Source organism: Nannospalax galili, unplaced genomic scaffold (assembly GCF_000622305.1).
Source record: "Nannospalax galili isolate Female #2095 unplaced genomic scaffold, S.galili_v1.0 scaffold103, whole genome shotgun sequence".
NCBI classification, from domain to species: domain Eukaryota; kingdom Metazoa; phylum Chordata; class Mammalia; order Rodentia; family Spalacidae; genus Nannospalax; species Nannospalax galili.
In genome coordinates, this window is record NW_008352136.1 from 2293781 (window position 1) to 2317322 (window position 23542).

The 23542-nt window shown below is 51.3% G+C and overlaps 1 protein-coding gene across 2 annotated transcripts in view; it reads left to right on the forward strand.

Moving 5' to 3' along the window:
- Nucleotides 1-23542, forward strand: part of Kiaa1671 (KIAA1671 ortholog) — a 178771-nt gene that overhangs the window by 27359 nt on the left and 127870 nt on the right. The window contains exons 2-3 of one of the 2 annotated variants that reach the window (XM_008849014.3): nt 17676-17819; nt 19953-21542. In XM_008849014.3, the coding sequence (XP_008847236.1) occupies nt 20008-21542 (1535 nt within the window). In that variant the 5' untranslated portion in view covers nt 17676-17819; nt 19953-20007. The remainder of the gene's footprint in view (nt 1-17675; nt 17820-19952; nt 21543-23542) is intronic. The other variant, XM_029554022.1, reaches the window with a different exon arrangement.

The window sequence follows — 23542 nt, forward strand, 5'->3', positions numbered from 1 at the left end:
CACGTGGCACATGTATTTTTTTTTTTTTTTTTTTTTTTTTTTTTTGTAGCTAATTTTCTCATTTCTGCAGAACCCCAGCTATGTCCAGCTTTGGCGGGGCCAGATGGTGAAGAATGGAGGCCTTGGGATATACATGCCCTCTCCAGTTGATCCTCACTAGCCCTGCTGAAGGCCTGAGGGCTTCCTGGCCTTTCCCATTTAGCATCATGCCCTTGCCATGTTGTGAGGGGATAACTATGGAATTTCCAGGATGTCCCAGTCTGTTTAACTGCTCCCTAAGTCACTGGGCATGTCAAAGGCTTTTAGCCTTCTGCCCCGACTGTGACCCTCTCCCAGCTTTCTACCCTGGTACTGTGCACTTTCCTGGGCTTCCCAAGGGTTTCCTACCCTAGCACCTTTGCACAAGTACTTACCTCTGACTGTCCTGTTGTATCCTGTTGTTCTTCTTGTGTGTGTGTGTAGGTGTGTGTTCAGGTGCGTGTGTGGGCACGTATGTGGTGGCCTGAGGTCAATGTTGACTGTCTTCCTTGATGGTTCTCTACCTTATTCTTCAGAATCCCTCATTGACCCTGGGACTCACTGATAGACTGATAGACTAGGCTGGCTGGTCAGGGAGCTCCAGGGACCCTCCTGTTTCCACCTTCCCAGGGCTGGGATTACAGGTGTGTACAACAATAGCCAGCTTTTTACTAGGGTGCCAAGGAGCATTTGAACTCAGGTCCCCAAGCTCATGCCGAAGGCCCTCTCCCTTGGCCCCTCTCCCCTCCCCTCCCATGTCCTCTCCTCTGCCCCCTCCTCTGCCCACTCCTGGCCTTTGAGTTGTGCTATTGAAGCATCCCTGGTTTCCCTTTGAGGTCTTCCTGTCTTTTTCCACCCATCCCCCTCCCTCCTGTGAGCTGCCCCAGGCAAGATGTTATCTGTCCACTTGCCTGATTTTCATTGCCCTGGGACATCAGTTAACTCCTTCCTGAAGATGCTCATTTATACTGTGTACTGTGGCCTTGGCTGCCTTGTCTGCCAACTGTTTGCATGGGGAACACACTTGTTTTATGATGGTTGGGGGAATCAGTTTGTGTTTTAGCCCCCAGACACAAGGTGAAGATGAAAATGACCTCACAGACACACTGCACCCCATCCAGTCCCCGCATTGACATACACCTGAATCTACATCATGGTGGCAGTTACCATGGAGACTCCAGAGTGCATGGCAACCATGATACAGGGAATTGGCCTTTATTGGGCACTTGCTATGTGCCAGGGACCTGGTGAGTGCTTCCTGGGCATTTATTCACTCACTCCTCATGGCAGCCCCACCTCCCTCAGACTGGCATTATCCACTTATTTATTCCAGATCTGGAGAAGAGAGATGTCAAAATCTGTTGGCTCGCACAGCTTGCCGCTGACTGAGACAGGACAGAAACCCAGGCAGAGGGTTCTGGACTGTGTGTTCTTAGCTGTAGCCTCAGGACAAATAGCTATTCAAACCACCTCTGACTCTTCACCACCCAGGACAAACAACTCAAGCTGCCCTGGCCCAAGCTCTGGATCAGCCTCCCAGCTGGAACTCACCAGACATGCTGCCCACTGTGTAATGTTGGGTGCATTCCTGTCTCCTGGCATCTCACCCCAATACTTACCCATCTCCTACCCACCTGACACCTGGGAACATGATCTTGGACTTCTGTATCTCTGTGTGAGAGAGAGAGAGAGAGAGAGAGAGAGAGAGAGAGAGAGAGAGAGAGAATCCACTGTATGTCCATGTGTGATATCAGGGCTGGGCTGCAGAGTTGTCTGTCTCCTCCCTCCAGCCCCAGTACAAATAGGCCACCTTGGAGTGTCAATACATGCTAAGTAGCAGGAGGCACTTGGTGGCACCCATCCTGGCCTTGCTCTTCCCTGGAGGCTGTGATGGCCAAGGTGATGTGACCTTGAGGGTGAGTAGGGATTTCAGGACTATTGACCTTGGCCTGGGCCCATTGTCCTTCCCTAGTTCCATGTGGAGCCAGGCACTGAGCCAGCTCTTCTGGCCAAGCTGGAGAAACTAAAGTTCCAGTTACACAGCCAAGATCCTGAGCGAGTACCCAGCGGCTCACCCTGACCACTCAGCCACCCCCCCCCCCCAGGCAGCCTGTCCCTTGGGCTCCTGAGTTTGGAGGACTGTCCCCATGTGTTCCTGTTTGCTGATTGCAGAGCTGTGAAGCCTTTGGGGCTCTGGAATTTGACCAGGCTGTTGATCTGTCTATACCTCTGATGCCTTGTCTGTCCAGTAGGATGAAGAGTGACACTCATGGCTACTTGGTCACTGAGGAACCCCTGAATGCCCCTGGCAAGCTGTGGCAACTCCATATTCTTCTGTTCTAGAAGACACATGGGAGCCTTGGGGAGGTTGGGGGAGGGGGACATTCTGGTAGACCCCACGTGTGTCTTCAGTCCCAACAGATATGCCCATTGCTCCCCTCTAGACCAAGCCTATGCCCTTCCTCCTTTTCCCTCCAGCCTCTTCCAACCTTTGATGCCCCAAGCTTTCAGCTGACTCTACACCTCATGATATCGTCTGCCTTCTCCATCTTCCCAGGATACACGGCTGCAGTGTCATCTCCAGGGAGCCTGCCTTGATCACTTTATTCCGGGGGGACCCCTCCTCCTCCCTTGTCACATGGGGATGCTTCATCTTGGTGTGTTGCTCATCCATCACTTATCTGTTCCACACCCTACTCCATCAGCTTTACCTGAACAGGGACCTTGACCTTTGGGTTCATCACTAAAGATGGAGTCAATAAATCTTTTGGTGAAGTTGGTTAAAATGTAGCTGGGGAACCTGGAGCCCACAGTGTCCGCCCAGTTATCAGGTTGTAGACTGTTCTATATGGGTGTGTCTTGCTGTTGTGTCGTGACACCTTGGGGAGACCCGTATTCTGAGCCAGTCCCCAGTGAGTCAGTGATTCTAGGAAAGGAGGTGTCATAGGGCAGGCTGCCCTTGAGGCCCTGACTCAGGTGCCAGCCAGGTGAGGTGGTTTGAGTGGGCAGTATGGCACCGCTAGGGTGCAGTAGGGAGCAGCTTGCCTCTGGGGATCCCTGCTGCTTACTTGTGCAGGGGTCTTTAGGGGGGACTTTGGAACTCGACACTGAATGGTGGGGACTGAGGTTCTGATCATCGGCAGCTGAGAGGAAGTCGTCTGTCCCCTGTATCAGAGCACTTGGTAGAGTCGACAGACTGCCAGGCCAATGGCACTTCCCTGGTGGCTGACACAGGATGGTGGTGAGGTTGGTGAGGGCCTGCCTCTCTCCTGGTGACTGAGGCTTGGGTCACCTGAAGGGAAACCTATAGGCTGTGCTGAGGCTAGGCTCTCCCTTCCCACTCTGTGTGGGATCAAGTAATTTGCAGGGAAGCGTGTCATTGGGTAGCTCTCTAAGCCCAGACAGGTCACGTTCTTGGGCCTTCCCCATCTGAGGATACGTTTGTAATGAGCACCTGCTGTATACACCTCATGCCACCTAGCTTCCTGGAATGCAAAGGGTTGGAGGGAGCTTGCTCAGTATTCTTTCCTGTGTCCTTCCCTGCACAGGCACTGACATGGAAGGGCCTACTTCCTGCCTCCCCCAGCCTCTCGGAAGGATTGACAACACCCAGAACAGTGCAAGGTGACCTCTGGCATTATACCAAGTGCTTGAGAGAGGCTCTCATCTCCGTCCACCATTACTGGCCAAGCTGAGCGCCTTTCCATCTGTACTCGGCTAGAAAATCTCACACTACTGTTCACGGAAGGTAGGGTTTAGAAGCTGGTTTTCAGAAGAGGAAACTGAGGCTCGTGGAATGGGCAATTTGCAGCTGAGTAGATGTTTCTAACCTGCAGCTTAAGGAAGTAAAATACACAAGTACTCCCCTGGTTCCCTTTCACATACGGGAAGCCAAGCTCAGAGATGTTGTCCAGAGGCACCTGAGCTACAAAGGGCTAAAGATGTGGGGGCATTCTCTGAAGGGTCACACAGAGGGACAGAGGCAGGGCAAGGACACAGGAGTCCTTGGTCACCAGTGCCCATGCCACCTCCTAACCCTAGCATCCTCTGTGCTTTTAGAAACTGGTGATTGTGTGGTCCACGTGAGAATCTGGGTGAATGGAGGGTGGGTGGTTTCAGCTGGGTTTGGAAAACGTCTGTACTGTGTGCAGCAAGGCCGGGTAAGCCTGTCCAGGGAAGGGCTGCAGTGAAACCCGGGAACTGACCCTTCCACACAGGGACCTTTTCCAAGAGCTGTTGGTGGGGTGGGATGGCTCCTTGGAGAGCTGACTGCACTGGGGGACACTGCAGTGTCCTGCCAGGAGCTCAAGGCAGGGGTGTTTGGATTCTGTTCATGTGTCCCATAGACACATGAGAGGCACCAGAGGCAAGGCATGAAGACGTGTGTGCACATGCACACTCATGCAGGTTCACACATTTACACCCAATGTGCACATACATGCACATACTCATGTAGGAACATATATTTAGGGCACACATGTAGTCATGCAGGAACACATATACATACACTCAGGACACACCCACATGCACACACTCAGAGCATACACACATACACATACTGAGGTAGGTACACACACACACACACACATACACACACACACAACCCAGGGGAGATTCAGACTCAGAAGGAATTACACATACACACACACACAACCCAGGGGAGATTCAGACTCAGAAGGAATTGTATCTTCTACCGAGCCACGCCATCTGTTGTAAAGCTTCAACTCTAATTAAGTCATTCTGGCTTGGGGGCTGCCCCCCTATATTGTTGTAAAGAGCCCCCCCCCCCTCGCAAAGTGCTAGTCAGAATCAGTTGGAATCCTACTGCAAGAGTACGGCCTCTGGGGAGCAGCTCTGAGCTCTCCGCTCCCTTTCTGCCCTGTATCCCCTAGGGTCTTGAAGGTCAGTCACATCAGCCCCAGGGAGAGGAGAGAAACAGTCTCCTTCCCACCAGTATCCAGCACATGCTTGGGCATTCGGTGGGCACCAGCACTAGCGAGGCTCCTGGAAATTATTGCAACTGTCACTCATTGGCAGAGATGGGCAGAGTTGTGCCTCGGGCCTTGTACCTGACCCAGTGGGGGAGCATGGATGGATGGCTTGGGGGATAGGTGACCCTGGCAGCTCTGTTGGGTGACTGGACATGAGGGAGGAAAGTCAAGATACTAAAACGGCCTGTTATGGGGAGACACACCTCCCAGTGGAGGAAAGAGCTGAGGCATCTCTATCCAGCTTTTCAGTTGATGGAGGAAGGCTGTCTAATGGTTTTATGCCTACCTCAGGACCCTTGCACATGCCATAGGATCCTCTGCCAGCACTGTGATCTGGCCAGCCAAAACCTCCACCCTGAGAGTACAGAGGGCACCACCTGGGGTGGTGGCCACAGCCTTGGTAAGAAAAATGTGGATGTTGTGATGGTCATGGGTACCACTGTCTATGCTTTAACTGTGTGTTTTAGCAACTGTCCTAGTTTCCTTTCCGTTGCTGTGATAAAGCACGGACGGAAAGCAACCTGGGGAGGCTTGGCTTACACGTCGGTGTCACTGTCCATCATTGAAGGAAGTCAGGGCAGGTGCTCAGGAGGAGCCTGGAGGCAGGAACCAGGGAGGAATGCTGCTTGCTAGCTCATGCTTAGTTAGCTTTCTTATACAGGCCAGGATTAGCTACCCAGGGATGGTGCTGCCCACCGTGGACTGTGCCCTCCTGTATCAGTTACCAAAGAAGACAATCCCCACAGACGTGCCCACAGGCCAATCTGATCTAGGAAGTTCCTCAATCGAGGATTTCCTCTCAGATAACTCCAGGTTGTGTTGAGTTGACAGTTAAGCTAATTAGGATAACTTTGGCGTTAAATCTTTTTTTTTTTTTGGTCTTATCTCAAACATGTCTGTCAGAAGGAAGCAGCAGAAAGCACAGCAATGGGTGGCTGTTTGGTCTCTGTGTTCTGGAACTTCACTTTCCTTATAAAATGGAAGAAAATACCACCTGCCTAAAGGCTGCTGGGAGAAATGAACTTTGGTTTGTGAAGTGTCTCAGGCAGCTTCTGCTTACATATTCCTACTGGAATGCTTCTCATGAAATTTAAAATTAGAAGGGAGCCAGAACAAGGACGAAATGGCTGTGTTCTAGTCATCCTGTGAGCTGACCCATCTGCATCCCATCTTTTCAGTTTTCTGATATTTGCTGTAAGCAGCTGTGTCTCTCTTGTCTGCACCCTTCCATGTGTGTCAGTGTAGAGCAGGAAATGGATCTTAGTGTCCACATAGAGCAGGAAATGGATCTTAGTGTCCACATCATACCTAAATGTTAAAACAAAACAAAAAAAAAAGACTGGGACTAGGGAGATGGCTCAGTGGATAAAGCACTTGCTGTACAAGCTTGAGTGCCAGAGTTTGCATCCCAACCCCCACATAAAAGCTCACAGGTGTGGTAGCCCCACCTGTAATCCCAGAAATTGGGAGCTAGAGGTGGGGAGGGGGGAGCCTCTGTACCTGCTGGTTAGCTGCTGGATTGGTGAGAGACCCTGCCTTAGTACATAAATGGACAACGACTGAAGGGGGACCCTGATGTCAACCTCTGACCTCCATATGCACCCATATACATGCAAACGTGCATACACACAACTACACATGCAAAAGAAAAGAGAAAAAATTATCACCGTGTTTGGGTGCAGTCACAGGATTCAAGTGTGTCCACAGTATAGGGGAGTCCAAGCCTCTCATCAACCCTCCTTCCCCACCTGCCCCTCTCCCTACCCCAAACTGGAAACTTATTTTTAATTATGTTTTATTCTCCTCTGAAACTCTTTCCAGCTGCCTCTAGCTAGTGTAAAGGACATTACACTTATTATGACTCATCATCTGTCAATCAGTGGATCCCGAGTGAATTATTTGGTGGTGGATGAGGCTGTCAGACAGCGAGCCAGCTTCCACTAGTGTGTTGATAGGTAATTCTGGCCCCTAAGATAGACATTGCTAATGTTGTGTGAGGTGGTTGGTAAAGATGATGGGCTTAGGGGATGGGAACGGTGCTGTGTCAGACTAAACCCAGAACAGCTCCTGCAACAGTAGCTTCATTCCTTGGACCCTTGCTTTCAGAATTCATCTTTTCTTTTTGGAGACAGTTTCCGTGCTAGCCCCAGCTAGCCTGGAATTCACTATGTAGACCAGGTTGGTCTCAATCTCACAGAGAGATCCACCTGCCTCTGCTGGGATTAAAGGTGTGTACCTCCATGCTCAGCGAACAGATCTCTTCTCGAATCCAAGCCCTAGACTTTCCTTTCACCTAGAACCCCCTCCACTGAAGGCAGAGGGACAGAGAGGTCAAAGTAGGCTGTTCTCAGGGCTACAGCCATAGCTCAGTTGGTAGGGCATTTGCCTAGCATGCATGAAGCCCTGGGTTCCATCCTCAGTAATACACAAACCAGGTGTAGGTGATCCACACCTGTGATCCCAGCACCTGGATTGTGGAGGCAGGAGGATTGGATCAGAAGTTCAAGGTCATCCTCAGCTACAGAGCAAGTTTGAGTCCAGCCTGGGATACTGGAGATCCTGTCTCTGCCATTCTCAGAGAGACCAGAGGTCAGAGGTCATGCCTCACAAGATCAGCAGTTAAAAATCAGGTAGATTGGGGTCTCTTAACCCATGGAGAAGGTGGGTCTGGGTTTCTATGCCAGACCTACCCACATGACCTTTTTTTCTGAGCCTCAGTTTCCACATGCATGCATAGGGAGTGTACAGACATGCTGAGTAGAATGATGGCTCTGCTGTGTGCACTGAGCCTGTGGAGACTAGAAACTGCTGATTTTGCAAGTCTGCTCAGTTCTGATTAACTGATATTTGCAGTTTGGTACCTGAATGGGAAGTTCTGCACCAAGTCTTTCCTTCCAAGCTCTGGTGCTGTTTAAAGGCACAGATGGCAGGAAATGGGCAAGAAGGCCTCTGGTGTGCCCCCCCATCCCCAACCCTAAGAGCCTAAAGAAGGTGACTGGATGCTCTAGGCTGCTCCTCGGTGCTGCCCCCTGCAGGCAACAACACCACACTGCATCTGTTTCTCAAGTAGCAGGTCCCCAGGCTTCAGTGTGGGACCAAACAGGGTTTGTTTCCAACAGTTCTGTACCGGGAAGTCTGATATGGGTCAGCTTTCTGAAGTGGCAGAAAGACTCCACGGCCTTACCTTTTCCAGCTTCTAGAGGCTTCCAGGGGCTGCCCCACTCCCTGGCATGTGGCCCTGCGTCACCCTGAAGTGTATTTCCTCTGTCGCAGTTTTTTTCCCTCTGACTCTGGCCTTTCTCTCTTTTGAGAACTTTCTTGGCCGGGTGTGGGGAGTACGGGCCTGCAATTCCAGCTTTTGTGAGGTGGAAGCAGGAGGATCAGGAGCTTAAGGTCAGCCCACGCTACTTCAGCTTGTCTGAAGCAAAATATATACATAAACAGGATCCCAGTGCCGATGTTTAGTGTTGCTGGTCCAGGGCCATTTTCCCATCCCATTTGGCCACACTTGCAATGTCCCTTTTGGCATGGCAGGTGGAGAGGGCTGGAACTTTGACATCCTGGCGGGTAGTCTTGGCCAGCTTGCCCTGTCCCCTGTCCTCCCTGGCCTCAGTCACCACTTCACTATAGCTGTGACTAGCTGTGAGTGGCTGTCTGTCTTCCCATCATTCCAGACTTCTAGGAACTCCCAGTGGGGCCTAATCAGGGAGGAGGGTGTGCACGAAAGAACAGCAACAAGCAGTTACTTTGAGGTTGGAGGGTCGGCAAGCTTACAGAGCTGTAACCTTAGAATGACTGTCTTTCCAAACCCTAGATTACCTCCCCTAGAAAGTACTGACTGACAGTTGGAGCGCCCCCACCAGCATCCCTAAATCATGAGGTGTCTGCTGCCTGTGCAGAGCCCTGGCAGCTGCCCAGCACCTTGGTAGGGAGCGCTAAATAACAGCTAGTGCTGACACCTGGGGACCAATGACAGGATCTGGATGTGGCCAAGTTCAAAATCCTTTCCCCTGCCCTCATCCTCCAAATGGACCTGCTGTCGAGCACAGACGGGGTAGGGTCTCAATTTAATACTCTTTCTGGCATCTGAGTGTCTCAGTTGCAGTAGGAGACTTCCCTAGAACCCAGGGCTTAGCAGCCCAAGGGCAAAGCTGTCCTATGAGCTTGGGGAGATCTCTCTTTGGGTCAGGGCATGTATGTGTCCCAGCTATACAGAGCCTGGGTTCTGTGCTAGAGGCAGGCCTGATGTCCCAGTCTGAGACTGGCAGTGCCAGGCCTGGGCAGGCTTCTGATAATGCCCACAAAAGGGAGGAGTCAGTTGGGGCCTAGAGGTGGGAGGGGAGGGGCGGCCTTCCTCCTAGGAGCCAGAAGAAAACTTGTGTTACCATGAAGTGGTGGGTGTGAACTCTGAGCAGGAGTGGGGGATGGGGTGGGGTAGAGGAAGTGTGAGGGGTGGCCTGTGGGGGTGAAGATGGCTAATGGGGTGGGGGTGTGTTCTGTGCAGAGGCTGGAGACCCACCAGCTGTTTATAGGGCTGGGGTGTGAGTTGGGTCTCAGCACTGAGTCTGGGTGAGGCTTTCCCAGTGTCCTGGTTTGGGGGAGGCAGTTGGGACTCTCATTCTTTTGTGTATTTGCCCCTTTCAGTCCAGATCTGTGCAGAGGTGGAGCCAGTGTGGGGTATGGCCAGCTTTGTGAGCCAAGTATTGCTGCCCCCCATGGGTAAGCTCTGAGATATGTCTAAAGAGACCCCTGCGTTACTGTCTCTCCCAGTATTTCATTAGTCATTCCTTTGGCTTTAACATGCTAGATCCCCCTCAATTCTACCACCCCACAAGTACGCCTGTAACTGTTGCTGCTGTTTGTTTACCTGCACAGTGACTTATACATGTGCTTATAACCTTCTGTGTGCTAAGTGTGCTTACATGTTACCTGCCATCTCATTTACCCATTGGAGCCCTTTGAGCTTGGAGAGGTGAAATGGTTTTCCAATGGCTCCACAACATCCGTGTTCACTTAGAAGATACTCTGTTCATGTAATCAATGTGGGCCCAGCTCCCCATGTCTATCGGGATTTTCACCATACATAACAAACCTTAACTGCAACGTCTTGCCTTATGGTCTCCTGGTCTCAAGTGGGTTGCCGTGACTCCAGGCATCACATCCTTGTTCTGGTAGGTCATACCACTAGTTGCATCTGCCTATTTGTGCATAAAGTAGAAGCCTCCTAGAAGGTCTCTTCCACGTTTCTCTGGCCTTATGTGCCTTGAGTCAGCTCTGGATCATGTGTCAATCCTGACTGAGAAAGGCCAGGCTCTTGCTTGGGGAGGGCAGCCTCCTGAGAACCTATGCTTGCTCTGCTGACTCTAATGCCAATCCTTCCCATTGTCTTGGTGCTTTCCTTTGTTCAAATTAAACAAAAACAGAGGTGTGAAGTTTGATCACACCCACTTAACTTGAGCCATTATCTTTTTTTTTTTAACTTTCTACTTTTTCAAAAGTTCCATAAAGTTGTTTTAAAAGAAACATTTGAAAAAAAAAAACCTTTATTGTAAATACAAAAGCAGCCTAGCCTCTCTGTCTTGACAGAGAACAACAGTGAAAAGAAATGCAACAAATGCAATGAAAACCCAGGGATTTTACAGGCTGCGGCTGTGGCGGACAGTTGTCAGAGTGCTGGCTATTTTCTGTGTGTTCCCCTGGAAAGGAACAGGCTAAAGAGAGGTGGGGTCTAGGCCATCGGCGCATCAGGCAGTTGGTCTCACACACTTCTGAAGGCTCCTGAGAGGTAAAAAGCAAACAGAGGCAAGGACTCTGTTTCCCAAGCCATCTGTATACTAGGTGAGCTGCTATACTTGAGGGACCATTCTGTCCTCCTGCACCCTGCATCGGGCTTTTGGTGGGCCTGGGAACAGTCTGTGACCAGGGTGGGCTACGGTGGGAATGTGAGTCTTGCATAGCCGACAGCCTGGGACTTATGCCTGAGACAGGTGTTTTGATCAGGAACCTGAGGGTTGGAAGTCACTTTAGCCTGGGAAATCGATGTGGGCTTTCTGGAAGAGATGTCCTTTAATTAAACTGCTGGAAAAGGCAATCTGGGGTTCAGACTGGAAATTGTGCTTCAGTAAAGGATTGACCCTGGAAAGAGAGTGGGCTGAAAGGGACGTTTCATTTAGGGGACCCATTTGAGAATCTGGGTGTTCTCAGGACCTGTAGTGTAGATGAGTTTCCACCTCTCCCCTCAGGGGAATGTCCATACCTGCCAAGGAGATGGACAGTGGGAGCCCTTGATGATCTTTGAGTTGGGGAGTGATGCCATTAAACTTAACATGGACTTGAACTCTGTATATAAGACGGTTCTTAGACCAACATAAGCTAATTCCTTCAGAAACATATTGGTACTTGGAAAAGAATTATTATTTTTCTCTGAAACACAATACACATCTCCTCAGTTCCCTGCTGAGAGAGCTGGGTGTGTGGCCTTTTTTTTTTTTCCTGAAGTCCAAGTTGTGCTGCATGTTGTGTGGCATTGAGCACTGGGGTTGTGGTCTTTCTGCTCTGGGCAGGCCCTCTGGGGCTGGGTTTTCCTTTCTGTCCCTGTTTCCCTGTGCCAAGGTTTTCTCTCTGTGAGCTGTTCTGGCCCTTGGAAACTTCTAGTCAAGTTGTGATGATGGCCATTAAGCAGAGCCAAGAAGCTGCATATGAGGTGTGGCCAGGCAGCCAAACCAGCCTGGAGGGAGGCTTTATTGCCAGCCAGCTGTGTTTATTGGGACCGCCTCAAGGGAGCGGCCAGGAACCCTGACCTCTCACACTGGGAACCCAGTCAACAGGAGAATTCACTGGGAATTTTTCTGCAAACATGCAAAGCTCTGAAGAGGTGGTTGCTCTCTGAACCAGCCTCCTGGCTTCCAGACAAAATCATCTTGGGAAAACGATTGCATGTGGGTTTTCCCTCGATTTGTTTTTTGTTTGTTTTGTTTTTTGATACAGAGTCTCCCACTGACCTGGAACTCTCTAAGCAGGCTAGGCTGGCTGGCCATCAAGCCCCAGGATCCATCTTCAACTGTGCACCACCATGCCCAGCTTTTTTTTTTTTTTTTAAAACTTGGGTTCAGGTCATTGTGTTTACACAGCAAGTGCTTTACTGACTGAGCCACCTCCCCTGCCTGAGTGTCAGTTTAATGTTCTACTTCTAGAAAGATGTGGGCCGGGACCTGGTTTATCAAACATGGGGATGTACTTAGAAAGGCATGCTATGAAGGGTTAAGGCTCGCTGGTGTCAAGTGCACAGCTCAACATGGTGACATGCTGTGACATTAAACAGCAAAAACCTAAATCTGCCAAGCATGGTAGCATATGCCTGTTATCCCAGTACTTGGGAAGCTGAGGCAGGAGATGTGCCTTGAGTTCGAGGCTCGCTTGGGCTACATAAAAAGACTTTGTCTCAAAAAACCAAAACCAGCCCAAGGATTGAAAAACTGGTTCCTAGACAGCAGCCGGAACCGATAGTAGTCTAGTTTTGACCCAGTCTTCCTGTTCACACTGCCCACTGGTTACCCTGGCTGTGTGGCAGGATGCTAAGCAGACTTTGGGTCTACATAGAGGGCTTTAGGATTGCTAAAAACTTTTTCTGTGGGCAAGTGAGATGGCTCAGTGGGTAAAAACATATGCTGTTCAAATCTGATGATCTGAGTTCTGTCCCTGGATCCTGGATCCCTTGATGGAAGGAGAGAACTAACTCTCCCAAGTTGTCCTCTGACCTCTACAGGTGAAGTCACTTACATGCGTGCACACACACACACACACACACACACACACACACACACACACAGGCACATGTGCGTGCACCTGGGGATGTGGCTCAGTTGGTAGAGCATGTGCCTAGCATGCACAAAACCCTGGGTTTGATCCCTAGCACCAAATAAACCTAGTCTGGTGGTGCCTGTAATCCCAATACTTGGAAGTGTGAGGCGGATCAGAAAGAAGTTCAAGGTCATCCTCTCTTACATAGCAAATTTGAGGCCAGCCTGGGCTACATGAGACCCTGACTGAAAAAGAAAATCCTTTTGCTCGCCAGCATTCTCATATTTTTCTGCAGTTTTCAACGTGAACTGGAAGAGGTGGGCCACAGCTAGACTCTCCCCAGAGAGATGGGTATTTGAAAGATGAAGGGGCCTCATGTTCTCAGGGACTCTGTTTGAGGGGTGCAGGCATGGAAGATTTAGAGCAGGGGTCAGCTGGTATGTCCTGTAAAGGGCTGTGGTAAATATCTTCAATCCTGTGGTCCACATGGCTCCTGTAAGTCACTCAGCCTTCACTGAGATACGCTGTGCTGTAAGATACCAGGTCCTGAAAGTAACTAGGGCAGCAGTCATAGATGGGTGTGGCTGAGTTACAATAAAACTTTATTTACAAAAAACTGGGCAGTGAGCAAGGCTTAGCTTCTAAAGACTATAGTTTGTTAATCTCTGATCTAGAGAAAAACAAGAAGGAACAAAAAACAGCAGTTTGATGACAGGCTTCTTCAAGTGCTGGGGTGTCCCCAAATAGCACAAATTGCAGGAAGGAACTAGCCAGAGAACATTGCAGGGGCGGATGTTTACTTAAGAGGGGAATCCCCATTCTTTCTCTAGTGGCCCTGCTGCACCTGACTGGGGTCCCTGGGGGCGCCCCGCAGTTTGCATTATGCTTTGAGGGGCTGTAGGAAGTCAGCTGCAGGTTCTTCTCTGACCTTCAGAGCCACCTGTGTTCTGTGGGGGAATCCAGCATCACCTGATCCCTTTCAGTCCCTCCCCCAGAACTTCATTTTGGGTGTGAGAGTGCTGAGGGTCCCAGGAATGTGGAGGAAAGCAGCCTTGCCACCAGGAGCTGCAGCCGGAGGGGGAGCTGTCAGATGCACGGGACCCTGGGATGGGACACTCAGGACAGTGAAGCCCTGGCGATGTCTACAGAGGGACAAGGACAGGCTGGCGGGAAAACTCAGCTCTCTGTGTCCCAGCCAGCCTCGGACTAAGGATTTTGTCTGGGCCCCTCCACAATCCTTTATTGGGCACTGATCCTGTTGGGGAGATTCAGACCTGGGTCTGGGGATTCAGGAAGCTGGCCTGCACTGGGGAAGTGCCCTCCACAGAGAGAAGAGGGTGGTACAGTGCAGAGGAGCCTCAGGCTGAAGTCAGTGGTAGAACCCAGACACATGACAGGGACTTGGAGGGCCCTGCCCACCTCTCAGGTCAGATGTCGGGGGGGGGGGGGCTGGCCTGGGCTACAGAGAAGAGCCCAGGAGAGGGTCTCACCAGAGCGGGGTAGGGGGCACAGACCCCACTAGGATCAAATCTCCAGAAATGGTCAACACACTGGGGGGAAGGTTTGAGGTGACCAGAGGCTGGGGTAGGAGGCCGTGAAGAGCCACTGCTTATGATGAGATGGGCTTTTGTTTGGGAAAGTGTTTCCAGATAGATCGTGGGGTGCTTTCTGATACACACATACTTAGAATAGTCCGGCTTAGGGCTGGAGAGATGGCTCAGTGGTTAAGAGCACTGGCTGCTGTTGCAGAGGACCTGGGTTTGATTCTCAGCACCCACATGGTGTCTGACAACCATCTGTAACACCAGTTCCAGGGGATCCGACACCCTCTTCTAACTTCCACAGGTACTGCATGATGTGGGTGCACCTACCTACACGAAAGCAATATGCTCATACACATTAAATTAAAAAAAATAGTCCGACGCGGGCCCTCTCAGCTTCCCCTTGGTACACTTGTTGCGCATGCTTTCCAAGGAAGCTGTGCTTTGCATTGTGAATTTTGTTCCTTTCCCAAGCTGGTGGCATGAGGCACGATGCCCTCTCTGAGCTACTGCAATGAGCTATAGGCCCCAGCCAGCTCCAAGGTCACCGAAGGAGCCAGGCCACTCTCCTCAGGGTAAACATTGTACTCAGCGAAGTCATAGATGGTCAGACGAAACATAAAACAGGCTCAAGGAAGACCAGGATGCTTGCTGGGAGGCTACATACTTTAAGTGCTTTTCCCCCCTCTGTAATCCAGGCTGGTCTCAAACTCACAATCTCCCTAACTTAGCCTCCCCAAAGCAGGGTTGACAGGTATGTGCCATCACACCTACCGTGTGTGTGTGTGTGTGTGTGTGTGTGTGTGTGTGTGTGTGTGTGAGAGAGAGAGAGAGAGAGAGAGAGAGAGAGAGAGAGAGAGAGAGAGAGAGATGTGGGGGTATGGCTCAGTGGTAGAGCCTTTGCCTAGCTTGCCCAAGGCCTGAATTCAGTCCTCAACACTGCACAATCAAGCAATTAGTCAATCAGCTGATCAACATATCAGTGCATACACACCTAACCAGACCTGGCTCAGACTCAGTTAACCTCCTTTGTCCACAGACCTCTTCACTACCTGGCTTTGCTCATGTCATGGTGTGTTAGTTCTGGATTTCCACAGAGTGGGTGAGTCCACCCAGGAATAAATAGCAGCTGGCTTCCATGTGAGTGGGCTTCTGCAGTGTTCTGGAAGAGAATAGCATCTCTTAAACCAGGTGTAGCATATGTCATGCATTTGAAGTAGGGCTTTAAAACATCTATTTAAATAGGCCCTTTACCTTTTACAGCAGGGTCAGTGAAAACCAGGGAATCCCAGGCTTTTAGGGTCGGGCAGGACTTGATTACTTATGTAGGCATCCACCCCCTCCAGTGGTTTAGAAACTTCTTTGGCTCATGGGTTTAGACTCTGAACCCTTGATTCCCTGGTGCAAGTGTGTATGTTTGAACTGGAGAGTTGGAGGTACTGGATCTGATGCAGTCTGTAGGCACTATCATGCAGACAGGACCTGGACCAACATGCTTTTCTTCTAGTCTCTGCCCCCACCTCCCCGCCCTGCAGTATGGCCTTGGGGTGAGCTCAGGGGTCCCACAGCAGGTGACATTTGTGCACATTGGTACTGGCTGAGCAGTGGCCATCCTGGTGATAGTTAGCATTAAAACTATGAAGAGGCTGGAGATGGCCCAGTGATTAAGAGTGTTTGCTCTTGCGGAGGACCTGGGTTCAGTTCCCAGCACCCACATGGCAGCTAACAGCCACCTGTAACTTCGGTTCCAGGGGATCCAATGCCCTCTTCAGGCCTCCATGGGCATTGCATGCCCTGGGCACAGTTATATACGTGCAGGCAGAGCAGGCAGGACACTCATAAACATGAAATTTAAAAAACAGCCATGAACAGGCGCGTTTGTCCACATGGGCACTGACACGCTGACACAGTGGTGAGACCCTGTGGCTACAGCAGATGCCCCTCATGTCTAACCCTAGGAAGTCCGAGGATGGCACTCCTCTCAGTGACCCAGGATAGTGGTGAGGCTCTTGGTGGGGCTTGGTTGTTGATTGGTCAGCTGAGCACTCCACAGTTCCATAGTCACTGCTGCAGCGACAAGTTGTCACCGTTGTAAGATCCTCAGCACTAGACATAGCCAGTCTCTTAGAATAGTGGTGGGAGGGCTGGAAGACTGGCTCTTCATATTTATTCACTTGGGCTATTTATTCATTTAACAGTTATGTGCTAGGTGCTATTATGTGACAGGCTACTGTGGAGGGGACTTGGTGCCCTCTGAGCTTGCCACTGACTGGAGTGAAGGATCACATGCCCTAGTAGATGTGCCTGCTTAGCACTGACAAGTCTGCCTTTCTGGATGTCTGGAGTGCTTTGTGAGCATGTGTAAGGAGGGGCAGAGATGTTCACTTTTTGGTCTGGGGGGAGGTTGGGTCTCTGTGTGAGCAAGAGGCATATCCTGAAGATATAGCATAGCACGTGCAAAGGCCCTGAGGAGGCTTTCGTGACCCTGGAGAGGTTCCATATACAGGTTGGAAACAGGAGAGATGACTCCCGAGTCCGTGAAAACCTTTGGTTTGGTTTACAGCCTGGCTGGCCTCAAACTCCTAGTCCCCCAGCCTCTACCTCCCAAGTGCTGGGATTGCAGGTGTGCATCACTGTGCATGGCTCTGAAACTTGACTGCTCAGCAGTTGCATACTCTTAAGTTGAGAACGTTGAGCAAAAGGCACCGGTCTCTCTTCAAGCAGTGTATCCCCTTTCATAGGCTCCCTCTCCCGTCATAAACCATGGTACTTTCTCTGCAGTGTTACAACTGCTTATGTGTGAATGAGTGTGCGAGTGTGTGTGAGTACATGCATGAATGCATGTGTGCATGTATGAATATGCATGCATGAGTGTGCATGTATGAGTACGTGTGTGTGCATGAGCTTGTGAATGAGTGTTGTGCACAAAATTATGAGTCCCATGGTGTACAAGATCTCTAGTTCACATTGGAGCACATAGTAGGTGCTTAGTAAACATGTATCTGAAAAACAAGGAAGGCATTTACTGAGCACCTATGTGGACCCAGCCCTCTGTGCACACTGTGTGTGTGAGTGTGTGTGTGTGTGTGTGTGGGCGCGCGCGCACGTGTATATGTATGTGTGCACGTATGTGTGTGAATGGTGTGTGTGTGTGTGTGTGTGTAAAGCATAAAGCTATGTAACTGAAAAGCTGAAAGAAGTGTTAATCTCAGAGCTGGGGGAGACGCCAGCGGATGCAGTTGGAACCCGAAAGCTTTTGTACCGTCTGTGCTCATAACTGGTGGAAGGAATTCCGGAACAAGCTATCTATCCCATGTCTCCCCAGCCCTGCAGAGACAGCCTGTGGGCGCAGCTTCCTTCTCTGCCGCTTCTGCCATGGGCATGCATGGACGACCCGTTCACCGTGAGCCTTGACCCTGCTGGCTTTCCCAGGTGGCCTCACGCCCCCACCCAGGGCCTGCCAGCCCTGGTAAGTGGGTGTTACTCAACCTGAGCTGGGGGCGGGGGGCTGGGGTGTCTGGGTGGTAGGGGATGCTGGGGAATTTTCTCTCTGTCCTTTGCATCCTGTCAGTGTCAGGCTGGGTGTGGATGGCAGACAGGGGCTTCCAGAGACCTCAGGTGAGCAGTCCTGGTTTGGGATGGGACCCAGAGCCCTAGGGCTATGCAGATGGAAAGCCTCCAGTTCCCAGTCTCTCAAATCTTTGCCTCCATTCTGCCCCTGACTTAGTGGAGACAATATTCTCAGCTTGGGGAGATAGAATCTGTCATCACCACAGAGCAGGTACAGGAGAAAAAAATACCAAAATCTGTCTTCATTTCCTGAAGCCGCTATGTGAGTCACAACCAGGGGAGCCACACTGGACCGGGAGGTTCCAGGTTAACCAAGATGCATTCTTCCTTCCTAGTTCCCCGAGAGGTGGGCTGGCTGAGGGCCAGATAGGAAGGGGAAGGCCATTCTGGCTGAAGCAGGTGGGTCAAGAACAGGGGCTCATCTGGTACTTTTTAGGAATCAGAAAGGAATAAAATGATTTTTTTTTTTTGGTTTTATTTTGGGAGATGGGGTTGAGATAGGACCTCACTATGTAGCACTAGTTGGCCTAGAACTCAATACTGTAGGCCAGACTAGCCTCCAATGATGGGATGCAAGGTGTGCACCACCACACCCAGTTGGAATTTAAAACAAAAAATCAAGGTAGAGCTGAAACTGTGTGTGGTGCTGCACCCCTGTAATCTCAGCACTTGGGAGGTGGAGGCTGGAGGATCAGGAGTTCAAGGTCATTCTCCATCAGGAATTTGAAGCCAGATGGGGGTTGGGGGAGACAGATACAAAGAGAGAGACAGAGAAAGAAGTAAAGAAAGAAAAAGCAAGGCTTAATGGGCCAGGACTTGGTTGGTTGTAAGTCGGTCTCTGGGGCCTTTTTCTTCCTCTTCATAAGGCAGAAGTGCCATCATTCCTGCCTCTCTGAGCTGTTGGAGGGTTAGTGAGGGACGAGGGCTCCGTCTGAGAGCAGATCTCAAACTTGGAAAGTGAGACCTGGCCATTGGACCCACCGACAGGATGGAAGGTGGCGTGGCTTAGAACACAGGACGCGCCCTTGTGTCAGCCACCACGCCACTCTTAATAGAAGGGGGCCAGACATGGCTCAGTGGCAGAGCACAGGTGAGGCCCTGGGTTCCATCCTCAGCAGGGCAAAACAAGCAAACAAACAGCAAAGAGGAAACCAGTAAAAACAGATGTGTCAGAAAATCCACCAGCAGAGGACAGCAGGTTGAGTGCGGGAAAATAAGAGATGACTTTGGGTTTTAAAGGCATTTTTGCTGGGTGTGGTGGCGCTGACTTTTAATCTCAGCACTGGGAGGTAGAGGTAGGCAGCTATCTGAGATCCAGACCAGCCTGGTTTACATATTGAGTTTCAGGCCAGATGGGGTTACAGGGAGACCCTGTTTCAAAAAAAAACCCAAAAAACAAAAAACAAACAACCAAACAAAAAACCCCAAAAGTAAAACATATAAATAAAATAAAATGAAGGCATGTGGAAAGGAGGGAGGAAGAGGAGCAGCTGAGCCCATTAGCAGCTGAGGCATGGGTTCTCACCAGCAGTGACTCCAAGGGCCTTCTCTGTGGGTGACTGTGTGAGCTGAAGGTGCTGGGTGCTCAGCCCAGACCTGTGATGGGACTCAGCCAGGATACCTGCATGTCTTGTAGGTACGTGTGACTTGGGAAGTAGGCTGAATGGCAGGAGTGTGTGGTGTGCACACGGGGTGAACCTGGGTTTGAATCTGACTTGTCTTACTTCCTGCGTGCCTTCCAGCTTTTTGCTTTGCCTCTCTGAGCTGCAGAGAGCTTGGTGCTGAGTTGGGCTTGAGACCAGCCAAGAAAGGCCTAGAACACCAGCGCTTTGCCTGAGCCCTCTGAGCGGGAGCAAACCACAGGCAGCTGTCGGTGTCCCTCTCCAGAGCTGGGCAGGTGGCAAACTACCCAGACCTGCCCAGTGAGGTCAGAATCTGGGACTCAGGTCTCAGTCCAGGTCCCCAAACCCTCACTCTGCACCCTTACAGATACTGTTTGCTAAATTTACTTTTTTTTTTTTTTTTTTTAAAGCCGTTGCTTTCCCATTTCTAATGCGCTTAATCCTCATGGAGCCACAACTGTAACCATGGCGACGAGGGTTGAAGTTGGTTCTATGACATCCCTAAGGACAGGGCCCAGTCTTGGTGACATCAGCAAGGAGGAGACACTGAAGAGGACCTACTTCTGGCAAGCTGGGGACACCCCTGGGGCTCCCTCCACCCACATCCTAGAAGGAAAAAGCCCCCTACGGACCTCGACTTGCCTCTTCCCTCTGCCCACACTTCCTCCCAAGCCTGTCTCAAAGGAACAGGGCCCTGAGGGGAAAGCCCCTGCCTCAGCTTTGTGGCCTTGTCCCACCCGGCCCTGTCCTTCAACTGCAATAGACAAGGAAGCCAGAGAGGACTTTTGTGGAAAGATGCCTACCTTGGCCAGGCAGGAGGTGGGCAGCGGGGAGGTCCTGCACAGTGACCCATCTCTACCCAGCAAAACCACCTTCCCAAGGCCTGGCCCCAGCACCGTGGTCCTCTTTGAAAGTACCAAAGCTGGACCCACCCTGGGCAGAAGGACCAGTGAGGGGACCCGAGAGGTCAGCACCCAGGTAGCCCAGGATCCTCCCTTCAGCACCAGGCCTGAGGTAGTCACCAAGCCCTCTTTGCCTGCCCGAAAGCCCCCAGGGACTCTTCCCCGGCCAGCCTCCCTGTCTCAAAACATTCGGTCCACTGCATCCCAGGAGGAGGCAGGCCGGGCCCAGCCTTTGTCAAAGGCCGGGAGTGTGGAGGACCCCTCTGGCTGCTCTGTAGAACCCAGACCCCATCCAAAGAGAAGGCCTGTGTCAGCTGTGTTCAGTGAGTCGCTGCAGCCTCCAAAGCCAGGACCGGGAGGAGTGGGAGAGAAAGTACCCCCTACCCCTCCCGAGAAGACATGGATGAGGAAGCCCAGGCCTTTGTCCATGGACCTGACTGCTCCTTTCGAGAATAAAGAGGCCTTGCTGAAGAAGATAGCCAATGAACAGAGCACAGCAGGGCTCCAGGGCTCAGAGAGGGCCAGCATAGAACCCAAGGGGGATGCAGAGGGCTCTGTTCACAAAGCTATCCCTGGGGACCCTGATTCACATGTTCTGGAAGTAACCAAGAAGCATCCAGAATGGAAGAAGATGCTTTTTAAGCAGAAGACAGAAAGCCCCACAAGCCCTGGGGGCTGGGCTAGGGTCACCTCCAGAGATGACCAGAGTCTCCAGGAAGAGAAAGGCAGGCCGGATCAGCAGTCAGAGAAGGTGCCGGAATCTCCTATGCCCAGGCCTGGAAGAAGCCTGGGGCTGGCTGAGGTCAAGGATGGAGGGTCTGATTGGGAGACCTTGGCAGGGACAGAGAGGAGGCCTATAGGGAGCATCAGGAATCGCCTCAGCATGTTTGGAGAGGAGAATGCTGCAGCCTTGGAGGTGGCGTCTGAACCTATCCCAGCCACCTCGGAGTCCCCATCCATGGCACCAGAGCCTGAGAGAGCAGGCATGAATGTCCAGGCTCGGATCAAAGTCTGGGATGCTGAGGGCACTGAGGGAAAGCTGGAGATCAAGAGAAAGGTGCCCCCGGCGCGGCCAGTGTCTGCAGATATGACCAAACTGTAAGTGGCACATCCCAGAGCTTTACTAAGCCCTCAGGCTGCCTCAACACCCACCAGAGAGGAGACTCTGGGACGTCCACCCAGGAAACTAGGCTCCATGTGGGGGAGTCGGGAGCCCATGCAATTCCAACCCAGCCTGGCTCTATAGCTAAGCCTTCCTTCCCTAAGGTCAGAACACATTTTCGATTAGGCTGAGGGTATGGCTTAGTAGCAGAGCACTTGCTAGTATATGCTAGGCCCTGGTTCATCCCCAGCATCTCATACACACAAAGATTAGAGCTTGGCTTCATTGAGTGGCTAAAAAATAAAGCCAGCTGAGTCCTGATGACTAGGATGGGCCACTTCTCAGTGAGCCAGTGGGGTCTTTGGGGTCTTGTGTAGGTCAGGCTGCCTCAGATTCCTTATGTAGCCAATGACATTGAACTCTTGGTCTTCCCGCCTCCACTTTCCAAGAGCTTGCTGGCTCTTAGGGTGTCACCTCCCAAACCTCTGACCTTGTTGTTTTCCACTGTAGCCACAGCAGGGAGATGTCACTGGGCGTGACCCACCCCTTCCCTAATGCTCTACTCTTAGGCTTCAATTAGGGTGGAGCTCATAGGCCCTGGAACTGGCATAGCCAGCTGGGCCAAAGTTAGATCCAAGGCCCTCAGCACGTTAGAATCACCCAGAAACAACAGCCAGGCCTGGCCCTGCCCCCAAGGATTATTTTTTACTTTGTGTGTGTGTCATGGCGTCACATGTAGAGCCACAGGATACCTTGCACGAGTTGCTTCCCTCCTTCCACCATGTGGTTCCTGAGAATCAAACTCAGGTCCTCAAGCTTGGCAGCAGGTACCCCTAACCTACTGAGCCATCTCACTGGCCCCTGTTCCCAGGGCTTCTGGTTCACTGAGAGGGCTTATATTTTGGTAGTTTTTGAAGAACCTTTCCCAGAGCTGAGACAACAAAGCTTTCGGGGACCTCACAGGCTTCCACTGTGCCACCCCCTCCGCGTGCCACGGAGGAATCACGTGATTACCTGATAACCGTAGAAACAGACTGCAGAATTAGCAGTAACTCATGGCCTTTCAGGAAGTGGAGTCTGGATTACTCAGTGCTCAAGCAGTCTGATTCTTGTCCCCTTTTCTTTTTTCTTTTTCTCTCCTAACCCCCAGCCCTGAATCCCAAACCCTCATCAGACACAAGCCGCATCTTCAGGCATATGCCCCAAAGAATACATCAAAGACAGAAAGATTCGAGGCCCCTCCTCCTTTAGAACTAGGGATACTGGGGCTGGAGAGATGGCTCAGCGGTTAAGAGCACAGACTGCTCTTGCGGAGGACCTGGGTTTGGTTCCCAGCACCCATATGGCGGCTGTGAACCGTCCTTAACTCCAGTTCCAGGGGAATCCGAAGCCCTTTTCTGACCTCCACAACACTGCACGACATGGGTGCATTCATATACATGCAGGCAATACACTCATAAATTAAAAAAAGAACTAGGGATACTAAGGCCCAGAGAGGCAGATGGACTTGGCCCTGGCCCTGGTCTCACAGAGGCAGAGGCAGGCTCATGTCCCATGTCCCCTGTCAACATGACCACCCCCCCCCCGCCCCCGGTCTCAGGTCTTGTGACTGCTCTGTCAGGTGGGTGCTGTACCCAGGCTTGCTCAGGAGAAACCATCAATTATCCAGCCCAGGGCCTCTTTGCTGTTCCCTAAATGCCTTTACAGAACTATTAGGGTCATGGCTTGCCTCTTCTCTCTGTTCTATAAAGGAGGGTGGGAGGTGTTAATTATCTTTATAGATGAGGAAATAGAGGCTGAGGTGAGGCCACACTTACGAGGCTCCCACGGGAGGGAGTGCAGCTGGGAGCCCCCATATTCTGCTTCTCTCCTGGGCTCTTCCCCAGACATGCTCTGCTTATGGTCTGTCCTTGCCACCAGACCCCTCTCCTTCTGAAATTGGGCACTGTGGGCCTCTGAGCTGGTGATGGTGTAGGCTTTGGGAAGTCAAGATTTG